The sequence below is a fragment of the Brienomyrus brachyistius genome, chromosome 4 (assembly GCF_023856365.1).
Source record: "Brienomyrus brachyistius isolate T26 chromosome 4, BBRACH_0.4, whole genome shotgun sequence".
NCBI lineage: Eukaryota > Metazoa > Chordata > Actinopteri > Osteoglossiformes > Mormyridae > Brienomyrus > Brienomyrus brachyistius.
The window spans coordinates 7,117,051-7,130,366 of record NC_064536.1 but is presented as its reverse complement, the minus strand read 5'-3'; the positions used below and the strand labels follow the sequence as shown (position 1 = coordinate 7,130,366).

General features: G+C 44.0%; 1 protein-coding gene across 3 annotated transcripts in view; it reads left to right on the top strand.

Moving 5' to 3' along the window:
* Nucleotides 1-278: 278 nt before the first annotated feature.
* The window catches only part of LOC125740282 (vasoactive intestinal polypeptide receptor 1-like), a 15,690-nt gene continuing 2,652 nt past the window's right edge, over nucleotides 279-13,316 (top strand). Inside the window, exons 1-14 of one of the 3 annotated variants that reach the window (XM_049011214.1) lie at nucleotides 279-1,088; nucleotides 1,538-2,262; nucleotides 4,541-4,649; nucleotides 5,186-5,293; nucleotides 6,318-6,418; nucleotides 7,080-7,177; nucleotides 7,297-7,429; nucleotides 8,815-8,968; nucleotides 9,146-9,206; nucleotides 9,488-9,557; nucleotides 9,671-9,762; nucleotides 12,038-12,167; nucleotides 12,464-12,505; nucleotides 12,726-12,930. In XM_049011214.1, the coding sequence (XP_048867171.1) occupies nucleotides 4,583-4,649; nucleotides 5,186-5,293; nucleotides 6,318-6,418; nucleotides 7,080-7,177; nucleotides 7,297-7,429; nucleotides 8,815-8,968; nucleotides 9,146-9,206; nucleotides 9,488-9,557; nucleotides 9,671-9,762; nucleotides 12,038-12,167; nucleotides 12,464-12,505; nucleotides 12,726-12,908 (1,239 nt within the window). In that variant the 5' untranslated portion in view covers nucleotides 279-1,088; nucleotides 1,538-2,262; nucleotides 4,541-4,582 and the 3' untranslated portion in view covers nucleotides 12,909-12,930. The remainder of the gene's footprint in view (nucleotides 1,089-1,537; nucleotides 2,263-4,540; nucleotides 4,650-5,185; nucleotides 5,294-6,317; nucleotides 6,419-7,079; nucleotides 7,178-7,296; nucleotides 7,430-8,814; nucleotides 8,969-9,145; nucleotides 9,207-9,487; nucleotides 9,558-9,670; nucleotides 9,763-12,037; nucleotides 12,168-12,463; nucleotides 12,506-12,725; nucleotides 12,931-13,316) is intronic. The other 2 variants (XM_049011213.1, XM_049011212.1) reach the window with 2 other exon arrangements.

The window sequence follows — 13,316 nt, the reverse complement described above, 5'->3', positions numbered from 1 at the left end:
GGGTATGTTAATACCAGGGGCCTCCCTAGGCCTAACCCCCAAATAAATGTTCATTCGTCACAGTCCATTCATCTCTAACTATGCCCCTTATTAATTTTGTTTGTGCCTTGCAAAACAAGACTGTACTGGAACTATAGCATTTTTTTCTGACTGCAGGGCAGACGCATCTTGACTTGCCTGTCACGCGAGACTGCCGTATCACTTTAAGCGAAGAGGAAACTGCGGCCACGTTTTGCATAGTAAACATCCGATTGTGCTCAAGTCTCTGAGGTATTAAGTCGTCTTTTTGCCCTAATTAAACCCCCGAAACAGATGAAAAGTGCAAACAAGTAGTACACGTTTAATTTTCACTTATAGACCACGCAAACCTTTGTCATTTCACACTACTGTTCCTTTTAATTAACACAATACATATTCGTGTCGATTGACTTCTTCAAATTCTACGTAATAATACGATTGCAAAAATTTAATTTGGTCAGAAGAGGAATGTCGCTGCTGGGAGACATATAGTCACGTGGTTCCTGAGTTGTTCTCCCTCAAACCCCAAACCCCGCTTCAAAAATGTACCCCCTCCCCGGTTAATACGATGATCATCGCACGATTAACATTTAGCATTATATTTAGTATGCGTCATTAACTGCATTAGCCGATAAGATCCGCGTATGAAGTCATTAGTCAAAAAATTAGATAATTTCCGAGTTTTGTCCGTGTTTCACGTGGCAAGACAAACCGTAGTTGGAGACCACCACCCCCATGCACGGCCCCGTCGAAGTGCTGGGGACGAATTGCATCGGGAGCGCGCTATTCCTTCTTTCTGTCTCCTGTTCACCCAGCTTGTCACTGCCAAGTTTGGATGCCCAGCGGCATGTTAGTTTGCGCGCAGCTAAACCTGCATGTATTTTTTTGAATGTATTACTTACTTATTCTTCCACTTTCGTAACAGAATTGTCTGCAGAGACTGACGGATAATTTCCTATGACCGGCATTTATCATAAAGAAGGATTATGGGGCGCGCCAGGATTTCATCGAATTCGGGAATGAAAATTAGTATTTTCCATCTATGGCTGCATTTAACTTTCTGGGGACTGGTAAGTATTAACTGCTCAGTCATATTTATCGGGATGTATTTGTCGGAATGAAGTGTGGTTTCAGAGACGCGTAAATGTGTTTTGATTTTTTGTTGCATTTCAATAATGAATAATTAAGCTACCGTATAGTAGTATTTGCAGATTCTCACTGGCCGTAGCATGTCATCCTGCTGCAGATTGCTTATGGAAAATGGAATGTATTAAAAAAAAACGTATTTGTTTAAACTGTCAGTTAAAATACTTCTAGTGCATTTAATAAATATATTGTGAGAAAAATCACTCTACATATCAGTGGAATGTAAGCATGACTTCCCACACTTAAAAACTACTGCCGCCTAATACGGTTGTTACTTATCAACGAAGAATCTCGTTTTTTTGTTTTACAATTTTTTTAACTGACTTATTTGCAAGTTAGTTATTGCGTATGCATCATTTTATTTTTTGCATAGAATCTTTACTGAAACTGTGTTTGTTGGAGAAGTGAATTACCATAAGACCCCTGGAGCGTCCTGCAGGGGTGAGAAGCAGAAGCACCAACATGCGGCTGTCACGTACCTCCTCCCGTGGCTTTGGAACCAGGCGCAATCGAGGCATTATGAAGTTATTGGCGTTAAGAAACAATTCTACTTAAGTTAATGAGGCGCTTTCCTCTCTATTGCAGGCGTGGAACCATGGAAAATTAAATTGCATTGGCGGAAAAGTGCCAAGATCGGTCATTGCCGAATATAACACGGTCACGACACGGTCAAGTCCCCTAAGCCGTGCTTGACAACGGTGTTTATTGTGTTTGAATATACAGATAGTGTTACTTTACATTCATTCCTGAGCTGCTGGGACAGTTTTTGCTTTTAACATCAAGGGGGTGACCAAATGATCAATTTATGTAGAGAGGCACCATTTGTAACACTGTGTGTTTTCCTATATCTTTGTAACCTAAAGAACTGATCCACAATTCACCAGTTTATATGTTAATACTCAGCAGAGTTGCCCTTTTATACCAAGGATACCCCTGGAGGTCCCGCAGTATACCTCACGTCACATGAGTCCTGGTTTGCTTATACCTTCATCCCATGACCAAACTGATCTACATGATTTCCAGGTGGCCTGAAAAGTCAGAACTCCAGACCACAGCACAGCAGGAGATGAGCTAGAAAGCTGGGACTGGGTCCAAAGGGTGGTACATCGTGTTTTGTTTGGCTTATTAACTGTCCTGAGGCATTTCTGCTGTCCTTACCTGAGCTGGGGTATACGTCTGTGCCAAAGTCCAATCAAAATTCTAGTAGCATTTCTTCTGACAAGTCTGCTGGATAGTTTGTTGGCAGACTTGGTGTCAGGATGGGCCCCTGACCTGCCCCTGTATTATTTCAGTATCCCTAGTGACCAGCAGATGTCGCTGGTCATCCTAGTGTCTATGCCTCCTGGTGTGTTGTCATTTTCCCCAGACTGGCTTAATGGGCTGGATATACAGCTGTCATTCACTCTCTCCTTTATTGTTGTGGGTTCAGGTCTGGCCAGACCCAACCGTGTTATAATCGGCTGCTTATTTCTTGTTACTTAACTTGGTTATTATTTGGTGTATTTATGTGTTGTTCCTTGTTTTTCTCCCTGGTTATATTATGTTCAGTTTTCCTTATTTTAGTTTCCCTTAGAGTTTGAAGCTATCTGTATCTGTTGATTGACCTCACCTGCTCCTCCTTGCGTGTGTGTGTGTGTGTGTGTGTGTGTGTATATGTATGTATATATATACACATATATACATATACACATGCCTGTCCTTGCCCTGCTATCTCAGTCATTCATTATGGTTGTTCCTGTGTTGATCCTACCTTAGTTTTGTTCCTTACCTGTTTTGTATTGATCCCTCGTGGTGCTTTGGTTTAGTGTGTTTGTTTTTATTATTTAATAAAGTCTTTGTGCTTGTTGGAGTCTCTACATGGATGTGTCTCACCTTTTCCTGCATCATGCTCTGCCGTAACACTTGGTGTGTGAAGGCGAAACGGACTAGCGCCCTCTTCCAGGCAAAATCCTCACAGCTACATGTCGTAGAAAAACCTTAATTAGCCCACTAATAATGAGAATGGGGATTCTCAAGCATGCAGCTATGTTTTTTATAGCTGTGACCTAATTTATGCAAATCAACAACACTTTGGCTCTTTTCTTTTGTGCACGCTTGGTTCTTATCCATGTTTAAGGATAACTAAAGGAGTCTCGCTTGGGTGTTACCTGGTATTTATTCCCTAATGAAACAGCATCACCACAGAAGAGTTCCTACACATTCAAGTGTGTTTGTGAAAGGTGAAATACTGATAGGTTGGGATTTGGGTTATAAGAAATTTTGAGTGCGAAAAATTGATACGTACTTTAAAAAAGTGTCAGATGGTGGGCAAAGCAAAGACATTTTTTCCTATACGGTCATTTTTACCAGGATGATAGTTATTATGGATGAGACTGCAGGTAAAATTGTCCCTGTTCTCTCCAGCTGTTTAAAATAGTTTCAATGGCGCCGTCTTGTATACAGTCATCATTTTATTCAGCTGCAGAGGTGAATTCTTATACCTTCTCTAGAGTCCTTGTTAACAAACTGCTCCCTTAACACTTTAAGTTCTTGCTTAGTGGCTGTTCTGCTCTCTTGTTCTTGCAAATTATTATCACTGCAAAGCCACCCGCTGTCTTCTGATTATTAGAGAAAAATGCTGTAAATTGGGACAGTCCTAAAAATGTCTTCCAAGATCAAGGTCACTTTATTTATATTCCGCCAGATCTCTTTCCAGCACAACCTTCAGCGCAAAACACCCCTCAGCTGAAGGAAGTTGGTCTTGGAATAGGCTTCTTGCCTTGTGTGGTTAGTCATAGCTGGTTATATGTAGCATCGTTTAGCATCGTGAAGATGCTGACCAAGGTCGCTGCTGACACGGTAACTAAAAGCCTTACAGAGTATTTCCCAAGAGGAACCATGAAGTCTTTTGGATTTGAACAGTATTACAGTGGTATAAAGCAATGTATAAAACAACTTACATGCATACTTCTAACCCTAACTATACTCCTACCACTAATGGTAATGCTAACTACAACCTTCGCTTTAATGCTAATATCTACCCTAATCCTATGGCTAACCTTAATTCTAAAGCTAACCCAAACCATAATGGTAACCATATTATTAGCTCTCTAATGTCAACCATAACTGTAATTTTGAGGCTAATCATAGCCTAGTCATAATGCTATTACTAACCATAACACTAACTCTAAACCTAGCCCTTACTATAATGCCAACCCTAGCCTTATCTGAGCAGCTTGCCGATGACCCTGTTGAGAGGTTATTCGTGTTTATCTACATCAGATGTTCTGGCATTTCCTTGTGAAGAGGCCACGTGTTTCAAGCGTCTACAGTGTGGAGAATGAGCGGCCAGCACAGGCCTCTGTGTATAACGGCCTACCTTTGGCGTTGTTTGTAGGGTCAGGCCATCCACCCCGACTGTGCGATCATCTCCCAGCACATGAAAGCCCAGGAGCTGTGCTTGCAGATAAGGAGGAGGGAGGCCCAAAACCGGACCACAAGGACGGGTACATGTACAGGCCGTGCCACCCTTCCCGCCCCACCCTGCCTTGCATGAAAAATCGAAACCTCTATCATCTGTGACTGATCAGATCACCGCTTAATAAAAACGAATGTATACACGATGTAGATGTATTTTCACGTTCTTGGGTGACCTGGTTTTTCTCAGTGTATTATTAATAAACACAGTTGACAGGATGGCAGTAAATATGGTGCTGTATTAGAATCCAAAAGAGGTCTACATTCTCACGACAGCTCATTTTCACACATTTCCCTCGACAATACTCCATGTAAGAGGAACAGAATATGAAATAGCTTTAATGGAGCCTGATTCATAGCGGCCCTGGTCAAGGATGGCAGGGGTTACACATGTATTTATTATCACCATACATTTAACTTGTTTCGACTCTAATAATTGTAACAAAAATCCCATATTCTTTAATTGCAAGTCCCATAGCAACATCATAGTCACTTAAAGAGCTGCTAACCTGACTGCATATGCAGTTTCGCCATCCAAGTCATCAAAGCTCCTGACCCCACTCAGGGTGTCGGACGGAGTGGGACGAGATTCGCTGCTGGCCCCGGGCGGACGTGGGACAGGTGGTCAACGTGTCCTGCTCCGAGATCTTCCTGCACTTCTCCAGTAGCCGAGGTGGGGGAGCTGGGTGGCGGTGTGGAATTCTACACGGTGGACCTGGAGCTTGTCCAGCAGTAGCTGGAGGCTGATAGCTAACCCTGACCTCAGGTTGCAATCTGACAGCTATTATTAATTACGAAAATTCAAAATAATTATGAAACGGTGTTTAGCTGCAGCTGGTGTTCAAGGCTCCTCACAGTTTCAGTAACATTATGAAGGGATCTACACCACACCTTTAGACAAGAAGATATAGGAACAGATGGGTAGCTAGCTGTCAGCAAAGACAAGCAGAACAGTTAACAGCTGTTTTGGTAATATTTATGATTTTTTTTTTTTTGGTCATATTTTTCACACAGTAATGTGTGATTATCAGTGGAAGTCATGCAAAACCAGGAGGCTCAAGGGGAGTCCTAAGACAGCGCTGCTAGCTGGAGTTACATAACCTTCTCTATAAACAGCTGGGTGGTAAATTTAACATTTGATTGTAGTGTCACAGCCAGCAGCTGACAGCGAGATGAGAACCGGAGTGAGCTGGATTCCTCTGCCTTAAAATCTCAGCCCGGCTCCTGAATTTGGGAGGGACGAGGCGTGCTTTCACAGGGTAGATGCGTGCAGTGGGTATGGAACACCACACCTAGCATCGGGTTAGGGAGACAGGTGTACAGGGAGCCTGTGCATCTTGGGTCCCACCTGAAGAAGGAAGCCTACTAAATCCGATAGCAGTTTACAACCTTCAAGACCCTTCATCTTTTAGTGGTTTTCCTCTAAACCAATCAAGAGATGCCTGGGAAGTTAATAACCGTTTATGCTCTAGCCCACAAGGCCATTAAATACAATGTCCCTCCTCCTAGCAAGACATATGTCAAAACCAGTCCGACCAGTATGTGAATGACACAGACATCATTTTTGACTGGAGGTACTAACATAGACTCAATTTTCTGCTGGGTGCCCAAAACTAATTGTATCTTCTTCACCCCTGGCTGAATGAATGGTACTTTCTTAATGTCGTCAAAAGTTATGGGTTCCCTGTGTTCCTCAGGTTACATCTCCAGGAACTGTACTGCAGATGGCTGGACAGACCTGCAGCCTTCCTACGAAGAAGCCTGCGACTTCAGCAAGGGCTTGGAGCCAGTGTCTGAGGTCTGTCCGTAGCCGGGTTACACCAGGGCCCTTAGGTACCCTCAGCAGATACCTTCTGAACATCTTCCAGAATCCATTCCGTGCTAATTAGTCGGGGTATAATACCTGGTCCAAGAGAATGAAGGCAGTTCTTGGAATTTCTTTTGGAATGTGCACACAGTAAATGAGGTTGAATCAGCGAAACTTACATCGTATCATCTAGTATAATAGATGTAACTTCCGTCCAAACTAGAGAATTTTCCAAATCTGCAAAGACGCAGCATATAATTTATACCACTGTCCTGGTTATTGCATCCTCAGAGTATGAGTTGTAGAAATAATGTAGAAATGCACCATGTTACAAGATGTGCTGCTGTCTATGGTCCTGAAACACACACAGTATGATACATGTAAAGCAGGGGTCTCCAACTCTGGTCCTGGAGGGCTACCGTCCAGTAGGTTTTCTATCCTACCTGGCTTCTGATGAGCCACACCTGCTCTCAGGTAAATACCAGGAACAGGTGTGGCTCATCAGAAGCCAAGTAGGATAGAAAACCTACTGGACGGTAGCCCTCCAGGACCGGAGTTGGAGACCCCTGATGTATAGGTTCCTGAAACAGATGGCATGGCACTGATACTGGAATAAAAAATCAATGTGTAAAATATGTTATGCTGGTTTTAGGTTGCTTACCTCTCGACATTCAGACATGTGTACACAGCTGGATATGCTACATCGCTGGTCTCTCTAATAACGGCAGTCTTCATGCTCATAGCCTTCCGGTAAGCTGACCTGCACTGGCTGGATATGAATTACTGATATTGACCTAATGTTCTGGCTGTCTTCCTGATTAGTCTGAATTGCTGTACGTTATGAGATGGCCTCTGTCATTCACTCCTAGGAAGTTCCACTGCACCAGGAACTACATCCACATCAACCTGTTTGCCTCGTTCATCCTGCGAGCGAGTGCCGTCTTCATCAAGGACGCCGTCCTGTTCGCGGACGAGAACCTGGATCACTGTTTCATGTCTACGGTACGTCGGTTTAGATCTAAGCTTTAATATCTTTTAAATGCCACCCAAGTTCAGCATCCTAACAGTCATGTTTATCCAAAACTGTTTCCCTATAGTTTGTATGGGGCATCAGAAGTTACTACAAAAGGTGTAAACCTGTAAAGTATTTCATAAAAGCGTCATTCGCAGTGTTGGCGTGTTCGTGTCTCAGTGTGTGAAGTGTTGCTATTAGTTGTGGGATCCCTTGACAGCAGACATGCACAGCTGGCTGTAGCTCATAAAACTGAACTTTATTAAAGTCATAAAGCACAGCTTAAACCAAAAGGAGCCTGACAGGTGAACAACAAAAATGAAGGCAGGGAGCAACACAGGAATGATTACAGTAGAACAGCAGCAAACATGGGGCAACAACAGCTACAAACACACAATGATCAACCAAGGAACAGAATCAGGGCAGGCAATTAAATATAGAGATAACAAGGACTACATGGGAACAAGACACAGGTGAGACATAACAAACACTTAACGGTTCAAACACTAAGAGAAACCAGGATAACAAGACTTACAAAACTGGGGCACAAGTAGGAATAAAACAAAGGTACAAAACAGGGGACCATGACAAAATACACCAATACACAACAGGAATAAAACAAGAACTGAAAATAAGGGGAGAAAAAAAGGCCCATGACAAAATGGGGGATCTGGGCGACAGGCAGCTGCTTTGCCCATTACACCACACAGTGGCCAGGGGAACAGGACGACACTAGGAACTAAAGATACAGGATGGCCAGTGACACCTACTGGCCATACAGGGAATATACATACCAAAGTTGCAGGCCAGGGATCGATCATGACACAGCTAGCGGCCAGGCTTTACATCGAGCTGGGCGTCGGATCCTTACGGGTAGGACGACCACCAGCCCCGACACTTTAATCCAATAATGACACAGGGAGAGCTGAGTTAGCAAGTGCAATATCATCAGGACGCCCTTGCCGATGTGATTCTCGTATTACTCGATGATCTAAAAGCATCTGTCCCCAAGCGGAGAAGCAAATGACTGCAGCATCGCTGTCAGGGTTCATTGACACGCAAATGTTTTATTCCAGAATGCCTGGTATTCTCAGAATGACAAAGATTCACTTGGGGGCTCACAGACCCCGCAGCAATGCAGACTCACTAAAAAATCTTCTCATTAAGATGGTGACCTGTTTACCTATATTCCTTATATTCTTTGAACATCACATTGTATCATTTAGATTTTTTTGGTATGCTGGATTCCTAGGGAGCAGAGCAGCCAATCTGAGAACCCTCAGCATTATGAGTCATTGTTTAAACTATTAAACTTTATTTACCAAGCATTATACACCCCTAACTTGGACCGTACCATTGTGCTTTGCTCCCTTAGTCGTCATGTAAGTGCGCTGTGGCCTTCTTCCAGTTCAGCATCCTGGCAAACTACTTCTGGCTGCTGGTGGAGGGGATGTACCTGCAGACCCTGCTGGCCCTGACCTTTGTCTCACACAGGAAGTACTTCTGGTGGTACATCGTGATTGGATGGGGTCAGTGAGGCTCAATTTAGTCTATGCTTTTGTGGTCTGCTGCAGTGGTCCTGTAATGGTCTACCGAGTATGCTATGATAAGGGACTGAGGCTGTAAACATATTTAAAATATTCCCGTTAAATGTCAAGATGATGTCATCTTTCAGATTTCTGTAAGGAATGGTGGGTATTTTTCAGGCGTACCTTCAGCAGTTCTGACAGTTTGGGTGCTGACCAGATATTTCACTGATGACAGAGGGTAAGACTCCTTTTGTGAACAAAGTGTAAACATGGTGTGCATGTGATCAACGTGTAACATTCATGCACACACTCACCTGGTACACACAGCTGAATTGGGTGTTTTTGTGGTAAAGCGCATTGTATACGAAACGATGTACTCAGTGTTCTTAATTGGCTGGGAGCTGGGAGGGGGCAAAAATGTGGACTACTAAGGGTCCCTGAGGACTTTCAGTCAAGAGCTGTCCGTATTCCGTGATGTTTTGAGCTGCCTTCTGCGTTACATGGCGGCCATGTTTGTAGGTGCTGGGACGATACGGAAAACGTCGCCATTTGGTGGATCATCAAGGCCCCGATAACAGCGTCGCTGCTTGTAAGAACACGCATGCTTCATTCACTGCTTACTTATCCATGGGCGTTTATATGCCAAGGGCTCATGTTCCACTGACCTGATGACTTGATTCTGAAGACTGATGCATTTTGAAGGTCAACTTCATCATCTTCATCAGCGTGATCCGCATCCTGATGCAGAAACTGAGGTCCCCAGCGGCAGGCGGGTGCGATGTCGGCCATTTCATGTGAGTCCGCCTGTCCCTCGGAGTTGAACCTGCGTCTTTTACGTACATCCTCGCATGCACCATGATGCTGCGGATGCGGCTGCTTAAAAATGGCAGGAATCTGGGTCATTCGGATTGGGATGCACTAACACTTACTTATCGCCATTGTCCAATGAGAAACACTTATCATCAACATTCTATTATTTCAGGAGCATATAAAACAATGATGGTAGTTAGCTAGCTATGTAGCTACGAGTGTTGTTAAAAATAGTGACGTAAAGTAATCCATACAAACTACTAACATAAATGTTAACTAGTACAAACATAAATACAGTAGAATCTTGGAACTCAAACGCCTCTTAACTCGACCAACTAGGGCGTTGCCTCAACGAAAATCTTGGAACGCGACTTTTCCTGCGAAAACTTGTATTGGTCGAGATGCGTTCAACTCTACCAGTTGGAACCTTCAAAGGGTTCATTGAGAAAAATCCAGTTGCAACTCATACGGATGGAGACGCCTCTCCTCTTCCAGACAATAACCCCTTCTCCTCTCCACCTGCCACTTCCAGTTTGCCATCAGCTCACCTAAATACAGGTGAAGTGCTCATCGATTGTCATTTATTTCATGGTTATTGCTTTTATCTGAGTGCTTTTTTATGTGTGTATTAGTTTTATATTGTTTGTTAATGGATTTTATCTTGGGTTATGTAGGTTTAAATAGGCAATCATTCAGGGGTCTGGAATGGATTAAATTCATTTATATTATTTCTTATGGGGAAATTTGACTTGGACCTCAACCGACCTTCTGGAACAAATTAAATTTGTGTTTCAAGGCACCAGTGTACTAGCTGAACAGATGTATTCATAAAAATGTCATTGGTCAATTAGACGTGTAACGGTATCAGTAGACAAAGGCGATAGCCATATTCCATCTATAGTAAAATGTCACAATCGTCAAAAAAGTGGAGATACTCGATTTTCATCAGACAGTGACGACAGGCATCCCAGAGGAATGGAAAACATCCATCACAATCAGCCCAAGGGTGCATTGGGGGCAAAACTAGTGCCAAATGACCTAACACATAAATCTTATTTAAGATGTGCCCATTTATACTTGATGAACTAAAAATATATTATGAATGTTTGATGCATTTAAATTACTGCATTTCCTATTATAGTCATGGAAGCTCAAAAGATAGAAAACCTAAATATAAATATGAAATAAATAAGAAATAAACCGCAGCTGTGTCTTTATTTAGCCGCCCAGCGCTGAGTGTCGACGCTCTTGCCTGATCTTTTGCAGGGTGACTTTCTGTTCAATCGTCTGTCACGTACAAAGACATGTGATGCCAGGGATTTAAAGCAGGACCCACCGTGTTCTCTGCTAAAATAAAGCAACATGTCTCTGCAAGGCAGCAATAGTAATGGGCGGTTTTAGCCACCCGAGTCTCACACTGAATCTTAATGCCTTTGCCTAAATGAATAATAACTGATATGCTAAGTTTTTTAGCATTTTTCCCCAGCTGGAGCAATTAAGAATCACTGAAGCCGCAATGAGTATCAATTAGTGATTAAATATGGGCTCTGCAGCCCAGGGTTTGATAGGATCTGTGATTAGGAAATTATTGGGTCAAATGTGGAGTCTGAACTAGAAGAGGAGGCAGGACTCTGGAAAAACAATGGCACGGTTTTCTCTACATTTGAATTTGTGGAAAGACCAACATTGACTTTGGGTTTAAAGCAGATAATTTAACTGTTTACGTCAGCAGCCTTTGATGTTGAACTTGACTTAGCTGGTATCACCTCTGCTGTGACCAGTATCAAGATGTGCTGAAGTGAACTCCTACTGTCCTACTGATGGACCATATGCTTGGAAATCCATTTAGAAAAATCCTACCTGTAATCAATAGGTGCGTATCAGTATACATTCTTGGCCGTTCTTGTGTTTTCACGTACCCAATTGACGTCGTCTTCCATTATTGATGCACTGTTCCACTACTCGAGTAAAGAAGAAGTACGTAGGATGGTAAAAGTCCCAGGAAGTCGTTCTTGCCCAGTCCCAGATATCAAGCATGCATCATTGCATCCATGCGAAACGAGAAAAATTCCATGATTCATTAGATCCGAGTTTGTTCTTGGGAGACAAGGTAGCAAGAACGCTCTTACTGAGACCACAAGTACGTTCTTTGCGTTCCTGGTATTGATAAACACTCAGGATCTCCTCAGGTTCTAGCTGGTCCTCTGTGGAGCCTGACCTGGGCCTGCCTTTCACTCGGTGCTTTGTGACTTATTTCAGGAGGCTGGCCAAGTCCACCCTGTTCCTCATCCCCTTGTTCGGGACGCACTACATGGTATTTGCCTTTCTGCCGGAAACCGTGGGAGAAGCGGCCAGGCTTTACATCGAGCTGGGCCTCGGATCCTTCCAGGTAGGATGAGCACCAGCCCCGACACTTTAAGTCAATTTAACGTAAAACAGAGAACGTGTGGTCAGTCGACGCCTGGAGCAATTGGGGGTTAAAGGCTTTGCTCAAGGCCCCAATATTGAAAGCACTTCGGTCGACCCTGGGAATTGAACCAGCGCCCTTCTGATCACAGTTCCTAACTGGCTGAGCCCCTTGCCAGCCCCCTTTCTTACACAATTTGACGTATGAGACGGGCATTTTCCCATAATGCAGCAGGCATGCGTAAACCTCACCTAACCGGATGTTTGCCTGTGTTCCAGGGCTTTGTGGTCGCTTTGCTGTACTGCTTCCTGAATGGGGAAGTAAGTATCAATATTTTTTTTTTGTCGTCACTTATGAAATGTGAATTTTCATGCTGGGGAGAGGTTACACACAGGGTTAATAACACAAAGCAATGCTAGCACAACACCCCCTGCTGGGGAGGATGTGGTGAAGGAGGATAGTTTTGTGGAATGGCTTTCTTTTGGGGTGGGGTCGGCGTACATGGGTGGCACCTCAGTCCTTGACCTGCCCTCGCCTCAGGTGCAGGCAGAGATGAGGAGAAGGCTTTCAAAGTGGCAGATGTCGGGCCGGCCGAGTCCCGTGGAGCGGCGGAAACCACCGTACCCTGACAGCAGCCTCATCTCCCAGGTGACGGTGCTGGACAAGCCTGTGGGCAGGGGGCCTTCCTGCAGTGGGGGCAGCGAACCCATCTGTGGCATCTAACCGCAGGGCGGCTTCTGTTGGGGTGAGGATTCCCTGAAGGACGTTCCTGAGGTCCACCGTTTGTGTCTCGCACCGCGTTGAGTCTGCAACTCGCGGTTTAGCCCGAAAACTGCAGACGTTCACCAATGTGTCACCTGTGTGTGTGAGAGTCCATTTCTGAGTGTAAACTGAACAATCAGCCTGGGTTGATTATTTTCTAGAGAAAACTTCTGGAAACATTGTGTTGTTATATTGCGTTTAAAGCAGTGTGTCTTAAGCCACTCCTCAGGGACCCTCAGACAGTCCACATTTTTGCTTCCTCCCTGCTCCCTATACCCTGCACCAGGTACTCAGTGTCCTTAATTGGCTGGGAGCTGGGAGGGAGCAAAAATGTGGACTACTAAGGGTCCCTGAGGACTGGCTATAAAC